At 45.3% G+C, this 19,978-nt stretch overlaps 1 protein-coding gene across 3 annotated transcripts in view; it reads left to right on the top strand.

The window, feature by feature from the left end:
- Positions 1-19,978, top strand: part of TCEA1 (transcription elongation factor A1) — a 174,820-nt gene that overhangs the window by 130,586 nt on the left and 24,256 nt on the right. For 2 of the 3 annotated variants that reach the window (XM_029591274.1, XM_029591277.1), the window contains one exon: positions 4,572-4,718. In XM_029591274.1, the coding sequence (XP_029447134.1) occupies positions 4,572-4,718 (147 nt within the window). Of the gene's footprint in view, positions 1-7; positions 199-4,571; positions 4,719-19,978 lie in introns of those variants that run through there. The other variant, XM_029591275.1, reaches the window with a different exon arrangement.

The raw sequence follows: 19,978 nt of genomic DNA, 5'->3' as shown, positions 1-19,978 counted from the left end.
TCTATAGAACAGGTACAATTTTGGCAGGGATAGTGAAGCTTTCCGTTATCCTGTGCTATCGGCGGGCCTCAGCTCTGTTCTGGAGTGGCAGTTGCTAGCGTTTCATGTCTCTTCAAGCTATGGCCTCTCTGCTGAGAGTATCCATTGGAACTGCACTGACACCACCAACTTCGCCAGCAATCATTAATACATCATCAGGTACATTGCAATAAAGCAAAAAGGGATCCGTTACATAAATATTACAGCTGGCAGATTATATGAGACATTTACATTAATGAAATGGTTGAACTAAAAAATTAAGCAGCCATTAGTATGCAATATCTTAGTATCAGATACACTGCAGTTAAAAGAATATCAATTACCGATCTGTTTTATGTGACAAAGTATTTATATATTTTAGATGGTGACACAGGCACATAATCAATACCTGACCGCCACAAACCTGCTGGCACTGATCTGGTTGGTTTCTGCTGAGTTCTAGTCTATTGATACCAACCTGGTTACCCCTTTACTATCATTAGATTAAACTGCTTATTATAGAAGTCTTTGTTCCTATTGGTGTACTTAAAGTATTTGGAACCCGGGGTGGATACTTCCTTTTGCAGCCCCCCAAAGTTCACTTACCCCCTCCCCACCCCCCACCAGTGATCTCTGGTTCCCCTCTCCCTCATACAGACTCCCTCTCTCTCTTGCACACAATGTCACACAACCCTGCACACAGGCTCCCTCCATTTTCCTCCCTCAGACTATATACTCCTTCACACAAGCATCCTCTCTCACACACAAACATGTGCCCTCATTCCCATACTCACACACACACATGCTCCCATGCTCTTACTTATATATACACACACCCTCACTCCCATACAGCAAACACAGGCCCCCAGTCTCTTAATCACATACATACACATACTCATCCCTTTCTCAATCACATAGGCTCACGTGTGGTCTTTCTGGACCTCTCCCTCTTCATCTACCTGTGGCTATCTGGCTGCTCTCTTAACTGTCTTCCACCAATCGCAGCCTGGTGGCCTTCGTCATCTGCTGCGAGTAGGATAGACTCTATTTGCGGTCACCGGCCTCCCTCTTCTGCCACGAGTAGGATGGGCTCTGCTCGCAGCCGCCGACCTTCCTCTCGATGGCACCATCCTCCCGGCTGTCACCCCCTGTTGGCAGTCACCCAGGGCGAACACACCCCACCTTAGTACGCCACTGATTGTTCCTGGTCTTCCTCCTTGGGCCCATTGATGATGGCCTATTCATGCAGCAAGCTGTGAATCGGCTTGCAGCAGGCCCTAGATGAACATTGTCTCCATCTAGAGAGAGAGAGAGAATGAAGGGGGTTTGGGAGGGTGGGGAAATAAAATGAAGCATGGGAGAAAAGCTGTTAGCCAGATAAAAAAAAAAAATGTGATGAGTGATTTTCCCCCCCCCCCCCCCCCTCACTGACTGGTAAACTTCAAGCATAGATTCTGAGCCTGGGTTATTGTGCTTATGCCCGTAAAGATACAGGAACAGAGAAGAAATAGAATTGTAAGGAAGTTTCTCACAAACATGGACTGTCAAGGCAGAGTGCTGATGTGAAAGTACAGTTTCTCTTGTTTAGAACTGTTGGTGATGGTTGAATTTGGGCATTTTATTCTGCTATTTCATTACATACATTCTGGTTATAGCTGTCATACATGAGTTAAAAAAAAAACCAAACAAACAAGAAAACCTATGGGAATTTCATTAGATTTTGGGGTGAATTTTCAAAGCACTTACATGCATAGAATTAGCATATACAAGTATAGCTTGTACAGGCATAATCTCTATTTTTATAAATATTGAAAATACATGTGCACTTTAAATTTTGCATGCACATATATGTAAAAAAAAGGGGTAGTCTAGGGGCATTCCAGGGTGGGGCCAATAGATCTGTACACAACTTGCTATTTTATAAGAGGCACACGTACATTTTCCAACTTATCTGCGTAATTTTATACCTGGTAATTACCTTGCATAATCGGATTTATTTTCTACTGTTGGCTGGGTTGGAGCTCTGGATGAACTGGGGGAGCTAGGGCTGAAGAACCAGGAGGGTCTCGACCTGGAGAAGAGGTTTTTGTATTGCAGCTTTTGATCAGTGGAATTCTTTGCCATTAGATGTTCATAATGAGCAGAATTATTTGCACTTTCAGAAGCAATTAAAAGCTGTACTCTTTGTTCAGGCGTTCTCTCACCATTCAGCAGGTATTTGAAAGTGTATGTGTTAATTTGATAATTGTATACTGTATTTTAAATATGTTTTAATACTATTTTATTCAGTGTTAAATTTTAATTGAATTGCATATGTTTTATGTGATCTGCACTGAACATTATGGATATTGTGGAATATAAGATTTAATTAATAAAGGAGTGGGCGAACTGGAGGAATCGGAAAACTGATAATTTCAATTATGCTTACATTTTTTAAAATGTACCCACTTTCTGCCTGTAAATCAGGAGTTATGCAAGCAAGTGCTACTTGTTTCCACACATAGGGAGGATAACGTTTGAAACTGCTTGCGCACACCCATTTACGTGTGTATATGGATGCACGCACAGTTGCTACTATATTTTATCAACTGCATGGAAACGATAGGCGCAGGTTATAAAATACATGTACATATGAGTACACAAATACTCCCGCATGTGTAAACTATGCACTGAGCAAGTTCAAAATTATTTGGCTGAATGCCAATTTATTTGGCTAAGTAATGGCATTTATCCAGATAAGTACGGAAAACACTATTTAGACGGAAAAGTAGCACTTTTCAGACTTATCTGGCTAAGTAGTACCTGCTGCTACTTAGCCGATTTCGGAGCGGCCTTGGAGGGAACGGGGGGAGGCAGCGCGGCTCGGCGCGCGCAGGCTATACAAAATCGATAGCCTTGCGCGCGCCGATCCAGGATTTTAGTGGATACGCGCGGCTCCGCGCGTATCTACTAAAATCCAGCGTACTTTTGCTTGAGTCTGATGCGCAAGCAAAAGTAGGCTGATCGCGCTTCTTTTAAAATCTACCCCTATGAATTTATTTTGCCATTTTTCTAGATCAGGTACTGATACTATTTGTGTGATGTGCATTGAAAGATGTTTTTTTTTTTGTAACAAGTGACATGTTTAGGGTTTTCCTTTATATCATTGTAGTTTGGTGTACAGCACTACTGTGGGGCTGTTAGTGCTGGGTGTTTGTAGGCATCATTTCAATATAACACTGTGTACATGTTGTTACTTCTGCTCTTCCTCCTGCTGGTTGCTGCAGGATCACACTGGAGATCAGCTTTGGGAAGTTGGAGTCATGCTGTTTATGGACAGGACCTCACTATCACGGAAAGAACGAGCCTGAATAGCAGCACTATTTTTTGTCCTTTAATTAAAAGTTGTCTTTGTAGCACTTGAAAAACTGTTTTCTTACTAGATGTTGAGTGTGATGTATGTACTCATCTGAGAGGAAGAAAATATGAGGCAATGGATATATAATTAAGATTTATTTCTTTAGATGATTGGGGGTGTCAATTTTCAGATGGATTTATGGGCATAAACTTAGGTTTTAGGCATATAAATGGCCTTTAGAAAATTTCCCAGGGTGTGCAAAAGCAGCTTCATGTGTACTTTTACATACTAGGCCGGATTTTAAAAAATTGCTCGAGCGCGTACTTTTGTTCGCGCAGCAGGCGCAAACAAAAGTACGCTGGATTTTATAAGATGCGTGCGTAGCCGCGCGTATCTTATAAAATCCGGGGTCGGTGCGCGCAAGGGGGTGCACATTTGTGCACCCTGCGCACGCCGAGCCCAGCGCGCGCTGCCTGTTCCCTCCAAGGCCGCTCCGATTTCGGAGCGGCCTCGGAGGGAACTTTCCTTCGCCCTCCCCCCACCTTCCCCTCCCTTCCCCTACCTAACCCACCCCCCCGGCCCTATCTAAACCCCCCTTACCTTTGTTGCATGATTTACGCCTGCTAAAAGCAGACGTAAATCTGCGCACGCCAACGGGCTGCTGGCGCGCCATCACCCGACCCGGGGGCTGGTCCGGAGGCCTCGACCACGCCCCCGGGCCCGTCCCAGAAGCACCGCGTCACGCCCCCTCCCACCCCTTTTTTGAAGCCCCAGGACTTACGCGCGTCCCAGGGCTCTGCGCGTGCCGGCGGCCTATGCAAAATAGGCGCGCGAGGGCCCTGCGCGTAAATACGGCCGGATTTACGCGCGCAGGGCATTTAAAATCCGCCCCACTCTGCCTAGTCGCATTCTGAGGGAACAGTCTTGCATGCATGCTTTTGATGTTCATAAGAATAAATGCACACTTGCACCTGCTCCGGAGAAGGCATAACTTTCTGCATGTATGTTCACACCCATTAAGCACAAACACAACAATTTATAGTGGATTTATGCATAAATGTGGTTTGAAAATTCTGTGTAAAGTCTGCAGGTAGAAAAGCACTCACAGACTTCAGCCTTTGTGGGCAGATTGAAAATCACTCTGCATGAGATTAAAGAATCGGCACACGCCAGCACAATGTGGACAGAGCACTGAGGCATTCTTCTCATATTCTAGGAAATGGCAAGTGATGAGCTCAAGGAGATGCGCAAAAATCTGACCAAGGAAGCCATCCGAGAGCATCAGATGGCCAGGACAGGCGGCACCCAGACTGACCTCTTCACCTGCGGAAAGTGCAAGAAGAAGAACTGCACCTACACACAGGTACGTGCCTTGTTGTGCACAGCCCTGCTGCTGCAATGCCAGAGCAAACATGCTTCTACCCGTTTGCTTACTTTTCCTTTTTCTTGATTCGAGCAGCATATGCTGGTAAGTTGAAAACAGCTATTCAATGGATAATATTAAACAGACTTTGAAAAAAACAAAGTAATTGCATTTTTATTAGAGTAGTTTCATTAAACAATGTTTGCTGAATTCCTAAATTTTGTAGTTGTCTCTTTCATGGCTGAGTTGCTTTTATTTTGTTCCTAAAACCTACGTTTTTTTTCTGTTTTAATATCTGTTTCCTAGCATGTAGACAGATGGATTCAAGACCAGTGGGTTTATGTTTCCATGCCAGCAGATGGAGATGGAGCAAGCTGACATTACAGTATATATAACCCTGCAGTGACCCCAGCCTGCCAGTATTCTCCATCTCCAGCAGATGGTGGACTTGCTTCTCCCTATGGGGATTGCTTTGAGATTTTTGAAAGGAGAAATTTGAAATTCTAAATTCAGGAAAAGAAAGCCCCGCTATCCTGTGGTGATACCTAAATGTCCCTCCCCCAGTTGAGAATTCCTGAGGCGATTTCCATGGTCCCTCAGAGGTGTGCCTTTGTCCAGTAGCTGGGTTTCCCGGCATGGACTTAGCTGCTAGTTCAGCTGAAAGGCAGTGGGTGCAGGATGCTGAGCGAGGCAGTGACGGCAGATGCCCTCTTCCCCCCGCAGCCGGAGACTGTCTCTGTACTCACCCGGTAAGCGCTGAGTACATAGGTAAGTTTAAAAAAAAAAAAAAAAGAGGAAGTATTTCCTAAATCAGAGAGAGAGGGGTTTCAGGACTTCTTCCAGTCTTTGTTCTTGGCGCACTGTGCTGCCATTTGTTCCCATTCTTGTTGGGGTTGGGAAACTGGGCAGCCTGGCGGGTTGAGCGGCCCTTGGTGGGCTAGGCCCCGCATTTAGGCTTTATCTTGCACATCACATGGTAGGCCATGGTGGCCATTTTCATGCTGTCTTGTGCGTTTTCTGTTGCCCTCTATAGGCCATTGGTGTGCGCAGTGTGTCTGCTCTGCACACGCATTCTCCCAGGACAAGCAGGATGGTAGTCCTCATATGTGGATGACATCAGCAGATGGAGCCCTATCACGGAAAACATTTCTGTCAAAGTTTCTAGAACTTTTGACTGGTACACTGAGCATGCCCAGCATGCCATAATCCCTGTAGCCACAGGGGTCTCCCTTCAGTCTCTTTTTTTCCGCACTGCAGTTTGCCTCACGGTTAGGAGCTCTGTGAGAATTTTCTCACTACTTTTCCTCATGGAAAAACTTGAAGCTTTCTTCTCAAAAAAGTTCCCTCATAGGGGTCTCCCATCGCGACATCATTTTCTCGTCGTTCAGTGAGTAATTTCCACTCTTTGGTCGGATCCTGTTACCCTATTCTCTGTTCCTGCAGGCCACCGACCGTTTTTGCAGCCCCATTTTTTCCATCATGGCAACAGGCTTTAGAAAATGCCCGGAGTGTCCTCGTACCATGTCAATTAGTGACCCGCATGATGTCTGTGTGTTGTGCCTCGGCTCATCACACAATGTTCGTCGATGCCCAAGCTGTGCTCAAATGATCCCGAAGGGCAGGCGTGATTGCCTGGACAAGATGGAATTCCTCTTCAAAATAAAGCTAACTCCATTGACCACCCAGTCGTCACCGGCAGGAACATCAATAAAATCCATCGACAGACCTCGCCGGGAGCAGCAAAGCAGCGGTGACCATCCATCACTGACAACATCCAGGGCATCGTCTTCCTCAGTGCCGGAGAAAGACCGGACCAAGCACCGAGGGAAACACCGGCACAGACGCAATTTCACACCCAGTGCCGGCATAGACACCGCATTGGCTTCGATGGCTATTAAGCCAATTGCGAAGAGGACACGGGTAGAGGAGCCTCCAACCTCCTCTCCACCCGAGGCGATCCCCACCAATATCGGTGCCGAGTACTGAGCCCCCGCAGACTCCTGTGGGGGTGTCAGTAGCGCCTAGCCTGCCTCCCCCTGCAGCTGTGTTACCTATACCAGCTTCCAGGGAGGAGCTGGACATACTTGTCAGACAGGCGGTCCTCGATGCCCTCCGGGAACCTTCAGCCATCTATGCTTGCCCCCATACCGGCACAGACACCAGAGCCATCATTCTTCACACCGTTGCTCGACCGCCTGGATACACTCTTCTGTGCCCTTCCAACCCAGCCTGGGCCATCAGTACCAAGACGACTTGCTGAGTCTCCGAAACCCACAATACCCATTCTGGGGCCCTTGGAAGGCGAAGGCACGGACTCCAGTCCTCTTCCAGCTCCGCTTCCACCGATGCTGGAACCGGTTCCTGGTCCATCGGGGCTCTCGGGATCGATGCACCCACGATTCCCATCTATGCAGCCTAAGTCTCCATCGGTGCCGCCACATCCTCCGTCGACGGATCAGTCTATGCCAACACGTCCTGGCATACCAGGTTTCTTCCCTCCCTCGGGATCTCAGCCAGAGACCCCGTATGATCCATGGGAGGATGTTGACACCGACACTTCTACAGAAGACATACTCTCAGAGCCATCTCCTCCAGAAGAAAGGAGACTGTCTCCTCCAGAAGACTTCTCCTTTGCTAATTTTATTAAGGAAATGTCAGAGACCATCCCTTTTAACTTAGTCACTGAAGAGGACACACGTCACAAGACATTGGAAGTCCTTCAATTTGTAGATGCCCCCAAAGAAATTATGGTCATTTCCATCCACGAAGTGCTCTTGTATCTGCAACATCGCCTATGGGAGCATCCTTGCACTGTCCAACCAGTTAATAGAAAAACAGATGCAACTTATTTAGTCCAGCATACTCCAGGGTTTCAGAAGCCACAACTACTCACCAGTCAGTAGTAGTGGAATCTGCACAGAAAAAGGCCAAGAGGCTGCGCCCCCATTCTTCAGTTCCCCCTGGAAAGGACCAAAAATTCTTGGATGGTTTGGACCGGAAGGTCTTTCAGGGTTCTATGTTGGTGTCACGCATAGCTATCTATCAATTATACATGACACAATACCAAAGAAACCTGTGGAAACAGGTTCAAGAGATAGCGGACTCTCTGCCTCAACAACAAGAAAACCTCACTGCCATTCTCCAGAAAGGCCTCGAGGCAGGAAAACATGAGGTCAGAGCTGCATACGATTCCTTCGAGAAGGCGTCTCGCTTATCAGCAATGTCTCCAGTAAGCAAGAAGCCCAAGCGTCTTCCTGTTTGTGTTGCTTGTCATATTAGGGCTTCTCAACCTGATCTGGCTTCTTACCTGTGTCAGCGCTGCTCAGACGCTCAGGGAGAGAATTGCTAAGGCTGGCTCTTCTCATTCTGATGATGGGTTAGACACGGCCTTGACTGGGGGCTTGCCAGATCTTCCTTGACTGGCTTCTCTGCTGGCAAGGGCAGTTCTGTGGGACCACCTCCAGTTCTTTCTGGGCTTGGGCTGGACTCTGCCCTTTTTTTGGGGTGGAATTTTTTCAAGGCTTACAGGCCTTTCTTCAGGCGCAGTCCTCCGCTTCCCTCATTTTTGTCCGGTCGGACCCTCAGCCGATGGCTCCTCACTCTTCCAGTCGTATGCTTAAGCACTGGGGCTTGCCTCTGCTCCCTACAGGTGTTCCTGACAGGAACCCGGATGGCACTGATGATGAAGTTGATCTTGATTCCCTGGAAGATGGGGAAATTCCTCCAGGGTTGGAACTGTATGGAACCATGTTGCGGTTCTTTCATAGAGATGAATTGCCATCCCTGATTTCCCAGACTTAAGACAGCTCGGTGGTCCTCGTTTGGATGCAATTGCAGAGCCAAAGAAGAATCTCATTTTGGTTTCCTTATGTAAAGCCTATTTTTTTTTCCTCCTGGTGATGGATGCCATCCAGGAATTGATTGATCTGGAATGGGATTCCCTACAGGCAAATTTTAAAGAGGGTTGGACATTGGAAGGCCTGAACACCTTGGATCCGGCTGTGAGAGAGCTATTGCGTTTTCCCAAAGGTGTGAATGCTCTGGTATGTGCCATTTTTAAGCAGACGACTGTCCCCATAGAGGGAGGAGCGGCCTTGAAGGATGTACATGATAGAAGGATTGAAGATATTCTTAAGCAAGCCTTTGAGGCAGTGGCGATGAATTTACAGATTGCCTCCTGTTGCTTCTCTCTCAGGAGGCTGAGTCTGGAGGGAATTCCAGAGCGGTTATGGAGCCTGCTGCCACCTTTTTAGCAGACACAGGCTGTGATTTGGTCTGGACCTCTGCCAGAGGAGTGGCTTCGGTGATAGTGGCCAGGCGTCAACTCTGGTTGCGAAATTGGTCAGCTGACACAGCTTCCAAAGCCAATCTTACCAAGATGCCCTTTAAAGGCTTGCTCTTATTTGGGAGCAAGTTGGAGAAATTGGCCAGTAAGTGGGGTGAGTCTCCGGTGCCTTGGTTGCTGGAGGATAAGAAACAGTTAAAGCTCCCCTTTGGTATGAGGGGTCTTTTCCGGGGTTCCAGGCGTTTTTGTCCCTACAGAGGGATGACCTTTCAGCGGACTTGACCTTTTGGTAGGTCTCAGTCCTTTCGTCCCCGGCAGCCCAAGTGAGGAGCGGGCTCGGGTGGTTGACCTTCCCGAGCTTCCCGCTGAAGGTTTGCCAACCCACCTTCTGGATCAGGAAATAGGGGGACGTCTCTCTCTCTTTTATCGGAGGTGGGTCGAGATCACGTCGGACCAGTGGTTCCTGGAACTGATGCGCAAAGGGTATGCACTAGAATTTTGCAGTATTCCTCGGGATGTATTCATGGTTCCCCTTACCACTCCCCACAGAAAAGCAGACACTGAGGTTTATGCTTCCAAGGCTTCTCAGACTGAGGGCTGTGGTTCCGTGCCCATGTCTCAAGAAAGTACGGGGCAATATTCCATTAATTTTGTTGTGCCCAAGAAGGAGGGCTCCTTTCATCCCATCTTGAATCTCAAGAGGGTCAACAGTCACTTGAAGGTGCCTCATTTTCAAATAGAAACCTTACGCTCTGTAATAATGGTGTAGTTGGGGGAATTTCTGACTTCCTTGGATCTGTCAGAGGCTTACCTTCATATTCCCATCTGATTGGAACACCAACGCTTTCTATGCTTTGCGATGTTGGGGCACCATTATCAGTTTCAGGCACTGCCTTTGGTTTAGCCACCGCTCCCAGAATATTTTCTAAGATTATGGTGGTGATAGCAGCGGCCTTGCGAAAAGAAGGAATCCTGCTGCACCATATTTGGACGATTGGCTGATTCGAGCCAAGTCTCAGGAAGAGAGCCGCCTGGTGACACACAAAGTGATCTCCTTATTGCAGGAACTTGGTTGGGTGATGAACCTGACCAAGAGCAATCTGGGGTCCGGTTCAACACAGGACAGGACAGAGTTTTCCTACCGGAAGTTCAGGTCCAGAGATTGAAGTCTCAAGTGCATCAGTTGATGAACACCATACGCCCAACGGTGTGGTCCTACCTACAGGTAGTCGGCTTGATGGCAGCTACCCTTGAAGTGGTGCTGTGGACAAGGGTGCATATGCGTCCTCTTAAGCACTCTCTGCTATCTCATTGGAACCCGTGGTCTCAGGATTATGCGGTTCAGCTCCACTTGCCAGTGGTGGTTGCAGGAGCATCATCTGAGAAAGGGAGCTCCCTTGTCCTCTTCGGCCTGGTTGGTACTCACGACATATGCGAGTCTCCATGGTTGGGGGAGGAACCAAGAGCCCGCAAGAGTCACAGGAAATAGACCAGCTGATTGAATGGGAGGAAGGTCATCTGCAGATTTTCTCTGCCTCTCACATTGTAGGAAAAGGCAACATAAGAGCAGACTTTCTCAGCAGGCAGAGTCTGGACTTAGGAGAGCGTGTGTTGTCAGCCAAGGCGTTTCAGCTGATTGTGGATAATTGGGAACTTCTGTTCCTAGACCTGCTGGCGATTTTTCAAAATGCGAAGGTTCCTTGCTTCTACAGTCGCAGGAGAGCTCCGTGGTCCCTGAGAATAGATGCTTTCGTACAGGTCTGGACGGAAGACAGATTGCTTTATGCCTCTCCTCCGTGGTCCTTGCAAGATAATTCACAAGATCGAAGGCCACAGAGGGCCAAACTTACCCAGGCAACTGTGGTAAGCGGATTTGCGATGACTCCTGATGGAGCCCCCCTTCATCTTCTGCCACAATGATTCTGCTTCAGCAGGGAATCGGTTCTTCATGAGGATCTGACTCTATTCTGTCTTACAGTTTGGCCCTTGAGAGGGTTCGCCTTTTAAAGTGTGGTTATTTTTCTGCAGTGATTAACCCTTTACTCTATGCTCGCAAGTTCTCCACTTCCTTGGCTTACGTACGGGTTTGGAGAATTTTTGAGGCCTGGTGTGAGGAGTGGGATGTTCTTCCTCGTTCAGTTAAAATCTCTTATTCTGGATTTTTTGCAGGATGGATGGATAAGGCTTGGCCCTTAATTCCTTGAAGGTGCAGGTTGCGGCTCTTGCCTGGTGTTTCTTTGTCATCTCATCCTGATGTGGCCCGTGAAGCACCTTAGGCCTCCCTTGAGGTTGCCGGTTCCATTGTGGAGTTTTAATTTGGTGCTGGACATTTTGGCAGGCCCTACCTTCCGACCACTGTAAAACCTTCCTTAAGGTTATTGGCTTTGAAGATTGTGTTCCTGGTGGCTATATGTTTTGTGCATCGGATTTTTAAGCTGCAGGCCTTGTCTTGCCGGGAGCTGTTCCTTCGGGAGCGTTATAGCTGTGTACTGTTTCGTTCTTCTTGCCCAAGATAGTCTCAGACTTTTATTTGAATCAGTCCATCTCCTTGCCATCCCTAGATAAGGTCAGGGATGTGGAGGAGTTTCACCTTTTGCGTTTCTTGGATGTTAAGCGTCTTCTTGTGCGATATCTGGAGGTCTCTGAGTCTTTTCGAAAGACGGATTGTCTGTCTTTTCTCCATGGCGGGAGTGAGCAGGGCACTTCAGCTTCGCTGGCTACTATAGGAGGTGGTCATGGCTGCATATGTGGATGCTGGAAAACTGTTGCCTACTTAAGTTAGGGCTCATTTCACTAGGGCTCAGGCAATGTCATGGGCAGAGGTTAGTCTGTTGTCTCCCATTGATATCTGCTGAGCTGTGACATGGCCCTCCTTGTGCACTTTTTCCAGATTTTGTCTGGATGTGTAGGCCCAGGAAGATGCAGCCTTTGCACGTGTGGTGTTGACTGGACTGCGGGCAGCCTCCCACCCTGTTGGGGAGTAGCTTTGGTACATCCCACTGATTCTGAGTCCATCTGGCTATATGCTAGGAAACAGAGAATTTACTTACCTGATAATTTTGTTTTCATTAGTGTAGACAGATGGACTCAGCTTTCCGCCCTCAGCTGCCGCATGAGTGTGTCAATAGTCCTGTGGGGCTCTGGGTCCCAAGGGGTTACTTCATCCAGTCCTTTCCTTGGGGTACTTAGAATCTTATGTGAGTTCAGTGTTTATGGTTGGTTGAGTACAGTTCTGATTAGGTATTTTTAATCATGTTTTTAATCAATTTTTTGCTAGTCTGTCCACAGTTGCTTTTGAAGAGAATACTGGCAGGCTGGAATCACTGCAGGATTATATATACTGTGACATCAGCTTGCCCTGTCTCCATCTGCTGGCAGGGTAGCATAAACTCACTAGTCCTGAGTCCATCTGTCTACACTAAGGAAAACAAAATTATCAGGTAAGTTATTTCTCCAGTCTGTTTGCATTCTTTAAAAAAAAAAAAAAAAAAATCTGTGCACATTATTACAGACATATTCCCTGTTCTTTTTTAGAGCCCTTTCTTGCTACTCATTCTACCATTGTGTGCGCTTCATTTGTACTCTGGGAGTATTTACTCCGGTAAATGGCTTTTGAAAATTGCTCATCCTATATGCAGGTAAAAGTGCATACATTATGCCACAATGCCCATACTTCTACCCTCATTTTCCTGGCAGGGTTTCCGGGCTGTGTTTAAGCAGGGAGAGGCAAAAATGCACCCATAGAAAAATGGGGTGCAGATTTCTGCAGGATCTTTGTCCTTGAGCAGTTTTCAAAGGGAAAGTGCGCGCATACTCTCCTGTGGAAAACTGGAGTACCTTTGGACTTTGTATCAAAAACACTCAGTTTTTAAAGTTGCCTTAATCCTGTATAGCTGTGGTACCTGCATGGAATTCTGATGAGGAATCAGTATAGAAAGTCCTTGATTTATTGTGATTCATTCTAGTTACAGTGATTAAGTAGGGGGAGCTTTCAAGAACTTTAAAACTAATATCTCCTCAGGAACAAAATTAAAAGTGAAATATTAATGTTGGTTTGTTTTCGTTGTCATTTTTCAACATCTGCTGCAAGAAAAATCAGCACCTGGATTTTGACTAATTTTTGTGTAGGTACTCTCTGTAATCCAGCTCAACAGCTGTGATCATCGGCACCTGCTCATGGGTCTCTAGACTGGCATTTGGGTGACAGAATAAAACATCATTGCAGATGCATGAAAATGAGTAGAACAGCAAGACAACACTTAAAGGTTAATATTTAGAAAAGCAGTGACTGGACAAGTTATCTGGCTATAGTTAGCTGGATAAACTGTCATGGATATTTAATGGAATGTCTCTGTCACTGAATATACTCCCCCAAAGTTATCTGGGTAAAGTAACCCAGAAATCTTTCAAACCTAATCAGCTATGATTGAATATAACCACTTAGGTTTAAAGATATCCAGGTTTGTTTATCTGAATAACTTTTAGCTTAATCCACTATATTTGAAATATAACTGGTTAAGTGGAAGAAAATTACAAAATAAAAACCATGCAGGCCTGTATGCCCAATCCCCCACCCCGTTTAAATCTATTTAAACTGATGTTAGACTTAGCACCCAAAAGCACCTCCCGCCAAGCCCCCCCCCCCAAAAAAAAAAAAAGATGTTTTAAAAGTTGCGGGCCTCTTGGGCCTCAGAAACCTCACCTCCAATTCAAAAAATAAATCTGGCTTCCAGGCTGTCTCCTAAATCCCACCTGTAACCCCAATTCATAACCTCATCTCCACCCAGCACCCCCACAGCCTCTGGGAATGCATTGCAATCATACCATTCCCAGCAGCATCCAGCGTTGCTGTCAGATAATACTTTGATTTTGAAGCAGCGCTGGATGCTATGGTGAGCGCTGTAGTTTCTACTTGCTTCTGGTGGCTAGGGGGGTTTTGGGAGCATGCTGGATGAACAGGCGTTTTCAGGTTAGGATTGTGGGTGGGAGGGGGAAAGTGGGGATTAGAAAGGGGGCCTAGAGGCTGGATTCATTTTCTGAACTTGGGGTTAACGTGGTGTTTGGACTCTGCCTGACATCAGTTTAAATGATTTAGCGGGATGGGGATCTGGTCTGCTGGCCCATAAGCATTTTTATTTTTATTTTTTGTATTTTTTCTGTCACTTAACTGGCTATATTTTGAATATAGCTGATTAAGCTAAACATTTTCTGGGTACATATACCCAGGTAACTTAAAATCTGTCTGAGGCAGGTCCAGACTTAGCCAAATAACTTAACCAGATAACTGAGCATCAGAGTTAGCTGGGTAAGTTATCTGGATAAGTTAACTCTGCTTTAGAATGCTTCCAACTTATCTGGATAAATTTTTTATCCGGGTAATAATTTGCTCGGATAAAATGTATCCAGTTAGAGGAGCTGGAAATATAAATCCCAGCCTTTGCCTGGGTAACTCCAAAAATAGCCAGACAAACCCCTTTGAATATGGACCTCCTCGTCCCAAAGCAAAAAATGTCAAGCAGCAAAATCTGAATTATCAAGGAGGCTCCTTCACCCAGTAAAAATATTGCTAGTAGTAATTTGTTATGGGTTTGACAGTTGCTTGATTTTGATTGTTAATATTACTACCTTTATCATAAGGCTTGGGGAGGCAGTTACTACTCTTAAGAGAAACATGGGGGTATTCCTCATGGAGTGGCAGATACTACCATAAGATGCTTGCTGGGCAGACTGGATGGGCCTTCTGGTCCTTTTCTGCCATCATTACTATGTTACTATCAGGCTAATACTGTAAAGTGTGCTCAGCTGAGCATTCTGCTTAACCCTCTGTTGGACGAATGTTTTCGATGCACTTCCACTACCCCTTATACAGTAAAGGGTTTAGCAAGTTGAAAACGCGTGTCCAACCCCCCCTCCCCCAAAACTAATTGCGCTCATCACATGCAAATACATGTTGATGAGATTATTACTCATTCGCCCGAGATACCAAAAAAAAAAAAAAAGAGTGGCTGATCTGCATATTTTATGCTCAGAAAAAGTGTACAGAAAAGCAGAAAAATACTGCTTTTCTGTAATCCTCTGACTTAATATCTTAGCGATATTAAGTCGGAGGTAAAAAAAAAAATTAAAAAAAAAATGTGCCAGTGGGTCAGGTTAGGAAAACGGATGCTCAATCTTAGGTGCATCTGTTTTCCCAACCGTAGCTGTGCAGAAGTTAGCCATTGGTTAGCCATCTCTCCTCGGCCAAGGAGATGCTAGGGGCATGTAATTGTCCCTAGAGCCTCCTTTTAGCATGACCCCTCATTTGCATTGTGTATTGTGCACCCTGGAGAGGGGGTTCTGTGTGCATTCTGAGAACGAGCGCCGAAACGGATGTGCTTTTTTTTTGGCACGTCCGTACTGTATTGCCCTGTATGTTAGTACATCCATGCATATCTCCAGCAGTTAGATTTTGAAGAATGCCATATTTTGATATAGATTTTGAAATCATTTTTTTCCTGTGATATGTTCTGTGCTGTTTGTTGCTGCTCAAAAGATGAGTCGTAAAGTACTGTTTGGTCTTCAGAATAACTTTTTCAGGGGTGGCTCAGGTGGCATGTGCCATGCACTACTATGCGGAGGTCCCCAGTTCAATTCCAAAATTGGCTTGGGATGCTTAGGAAACAGGGTTCACAGCCCCTGGGGCTTGGGGTTGTGGGAGTCGTGGTCATTGCTTAATAGTGTTCAAGCTGACACCTGATGGCTAGATACAGGATCCATAATTGCAGGGTTCTGGAAGGAGCTCTGCTGCACAGCCCTCTACCCAAGACCATCAGTGCAATGAGAGAGAAAATAGGGGAAAAATCCCCAGATAGCTGTCAGTGAAGGCTCGAGGTGCCAAATCCCAGCCCTGATTCCAGTTGAGATGGACATACTGAGGAGCCAGGAGAAAGCTGCCAGGTCAGATTAAAAAAAAAAAAGAGTGGCTTTTTCATTAGGAAGGGACAGAAGGATGGATCAGAGGCCTCTGAAGCAAAGTCCCAAAGTGTGGCTTCATGGTTTCTGTGGTCACCCATCTACTGGGACCCTGACATTTTAGACCTTTTTGTTCAGAGAAGCCAATGGAGGACAGTTATAAATGCTGAAAATGTTTTATAGTGTAATGGAAAAAAATAATTTGTTACTGTATGTCATAAATTTATGTATGTTACTTGTAATTTCTACTGGACAGATTTCTAATGTGGAAGCAGCGGAATAAATAATACCCTTAAATTCCCCTATATTTCTGATTTTGGCTACCATTTCAGGTGTGGAGAGATCATTTACAGCTATTTGGTCCGCCACCACTATGGTTCTTGCTTCCCTCAGCAGAAGAGCAGATTTCATCATCCTTGGCATACTAGATTGTATCCCTACCCTTTGAAGCCCAAGGCACATCTAAATTACCAAAAATGTTGTGTGGTACACCAGCCTTCACAGAGTAGGAAGTGCAGACCTGGAGAAGACTCATATGGTCAAAAAGAAGAGCTAGGGAAGTGATGAATGCCCCATTAGTCTCCCAAGTTTTAAAACAAAGTGAGGAGAGTGCTAGAGGGCTTCACCAAAGATGGCTGCTCTTCTCATCCATATTTGGCTGCAGTCCCCTGAAAGGTGCTCTCTTCAGGGCCCTGGATTGGTAGAATGAATTTCCCTTGCCGTGAGGTGTCTAAATAGCTATTTGGGCCCTAGGTACACTGTGCTAGGAGATTGGATGCAATGAGAAAGGAAGTTGATGTTGCTGAGAATGCTGTGCTGAGCACATAGCTCTTAAAGGGCCAGGCTATGATTTGACCCAAGCAATCTGGAAAATGTCCAGCAGCAACTGGCAAATCTCCAGCCATTTTTGAGAGGATAAGAAGCTGAAGAAGAGGTGTTGAAATTCAATTAGCAGTTTCCTCATTGTGCTGTGAGAGGCAAAGTGTATGCCCAGCAACTGAGCTGGTGTGTGCTGCACGTGGTGAGTGCAGCTTTCGAGAGAACAAGCTGAGGCATATAACAGCAGTCGTGGGGGAAGACCCAAAGGTCTTATCTAACTATCTACAGCTCGGGTGGTGGAGAACTGATAGTTATGGTCCCAATTGTTAGTAAAGAACAGTGGTGAAGTTATGAGCATAAACTTTCCTTCTCATTTATGTGTTTTGTACCCCTGGCAGAAAATTACTGCAAAAGAGCTCCATGTAGATTTCACTATCTACTTATTCTTATATCATTTTTGTTTTTGGTATGTGAAGAGAGTTTTGATATATATATATATATATAGCATACTGAGAGGTATATTTGGACTGTGATTTTTTGCTTTTTTTTTTTTTTTACATAGCTGATTTTCTTTTTTTTTTTGTCATGAAGTGGAGAATTGACGAGATGGGGGATTTCCCCAGCAGGAACAGGGTCATACTCTCTAAAAGCAGAACAGAGTCTTCTGCCTGACCGGCCACCTTCCCCTTGGGTTCAGCCCACAGGTTCTGATGGCTAGTAGGTCTTTGGCTGGAACAGGAGACAAGCTGGGTCTAGAGGCAGGACAAGTGCTGGAGACAAGGTAGACAGACAATGAGAAAGAAACCAGACTATGCTGGAGCTGGAGGTAGGGACTGGAATTGGAGGCACAGACGGGTAAAGAAGGCAGGCAGGGGCTGGAGACAGGGCTGGAACAAGGCAAGGCTTGGGACTGGAGAAGGGATTGGAACTGGAACTGGAGAAATACAGGGAGAAGGGGCCAGAGGACAGGACAAGACTAGGACTGGACAGGACCATGAGAACAGGGCAAGGAATGTACAACGTAGACTAACAGGAAATTAAATAAAGCAAGGTACATATAAAACAAGGCAAGAGAGAAGCAGACAAGGAGGCCTAAATAAGCCACAAGGGAAGGCAGAAAGAAACTAGTGGGCCCCGAAGGCTGCAGGGCAAGGAGGCCAAGAAGACCAGAGGACAAGGCAGGCCTGCTGCATCATGGGAGCAGTAAAGAGGTGGCTAGCACAAGAAAGAGAGTGGCTCCGGGAGGACCTCTGCTGGTGGAAAGGCTGCCTAGCAGCCAGGATCATGATATTTTTGAGGGTGTCTCTTCATTATAGCTACCACCATGGAGCAGAAAACTTTACATACTGCGATTCTTACAAAGTTCAGCAGAGGGGCTAGTAGTATGTCAGAACATAATGATTCATTTTCAGAAGGGCCTGTGGAAAGGCTCCGACTGGCTCTCCACAGAGTTTGACATTACAGTGCGATGGAGAAGATACAGAGAAGGGCTATCAAAATAAGGGGGCTGGAACAGCTCCCCTATGAGGAAAGACTAAAGAGGTTAGGACTCTTCAGCTTGGAGAAGAGACGGCTGAGGGGGGATATGATAGAGGTGTTTAAAATCATGAGGTCTAGAACAGGTAGATGTGAATCAGATATTTACTCTTTCGGATAATAGAAAGACTAGGGGGCACGCCATGAAGTTAGCATGTGGCACATTTAAAACTAATCGGAGAAAGTTCTTTTTTACTCAACGCACAATTAAACTCTGGAATTTGTTGCCAGAGGATGTGGTTAGTGCAGTTAGTATAGCTGTGTTTAAAAAAGGATTGGATAAGTTCTTGGAGAAGAAGTCCATTACCTGCTATTAATTAAGTTGACTTAGAGAATAGCCACTGCTATTACTAGCAACGGTAACATGGCATAGACTTGGTTTTTGGGTACTTGCCAGGTTCTTATGGCCTGGATTGGCCACTGTTGGAAACAGGATGCTGGGCTTGATGGACCCTTGGTCTGACTCAGTATGGCATGTTCTTATGTTCTTAGTCTGTTATTAGTGATCTTGTCAGGGAAATTAAATTGCTTTGCTCTGGTGTAAATAATGTCATCAGTTAACTCAAAGCTGAAATCAAAGGCCTAACAGTTTTTCAAAATGAGATTCATATTGGAGAGCAGATTGATTATATAGTTGATTTTTATAGATGCTTGAAGGGTCTGTAAAAAAAATAACTAAAAAAATTAAAGGAGTGCCAGCATGAGCTAAAGAACCATCAGCGTCATAATATAAAAGTCCTCAGAGTTCCAGAGTTGGACAGAAATGTTATAAAATCGGCACATCCATGTGTGCATGCCTTTTAAAATCCACCCTTAAGGTTCTCCTCTCCAGAGCAATCAGATGGGGAAATGGACCTGTCAATGCTGGACATGCTGATTCATCCTTGGTCTACTGTGTCTTGCTAATGGCTTTATTTTTTCTCTCTTTTTGGGTGTCTTCTATTGTTCTCTGAGTCCTAAGCTGTTCTCTCATCATTTTGTCTCTTATAGGATAATGTACACCCGTTTATATTTGTGAGCTTGAATGATGATTTCTGTCTATTCTCTTCTCTTTCATTTCTACAATAGTTCCTCCATTTCCTGCATCTTAAAACCTAGAAATTTGAAGTTTAAAAGAAAGATGAGTCAAACAAAAAGCCTAAATTGCAAATCTCTTCCTTAAACTGAATTGTGGTATCCAGAAAAGAAATGGAGTGTAAATTAATCTGAGAGAGAAAATTTGAATTTTCAGAAAAGCAAATTGCCCTCAGTCTTCAGGTTTTTTTTTTCCATTCATTGCTTTATTCAATTTTCAGCAATAACAAATTGAGCTATTCATAAATATTCAGAAAGCACAGAATTGCAACAATTCCCCCCCCCCCCCCCATCCTGCTCAATGACCTATATTTGGATGAAAACAAGGAAAGGGTGAAACCACTTATCAAACATATTAGACTGTCCACATAATTGGTTTCAGAAATACTAGCGCTTTCCCATTGTCATCATTGTTCAAAGATTCAATTATTATGACATAAGACCTCTTCCAGAAACTCAATAAAAAGTTTGTAATATATTCTCACATGGAGTCTGAAAAAGTGTCCCAAAAGCCTTGCCAGACACTCAAGCAGTTTGTCAGAGATTCATTTGACTTGTTTTTTGCAGTCATATGTTTGAAATGCAACAGTTTGTT

Source organism: Rhinatrema bivittatum, chromosome 2, assembly GCF_901001135.1.
Source record: "Rhinatrema bivittatum chromosome 2, aRhiBiv1.1, whole genome shotgun sequence".
Classification (NCBI taxonomy): Eukaryota; Metazoa; Chordata; class Amphibia; order Gymnophiona; family Rhinatrematidae; genus Rhinatrema; species Rhinatrema bivittatum.
This window is presented reverse-complemented; position numbering and strand designations above follow the sequence as displayed.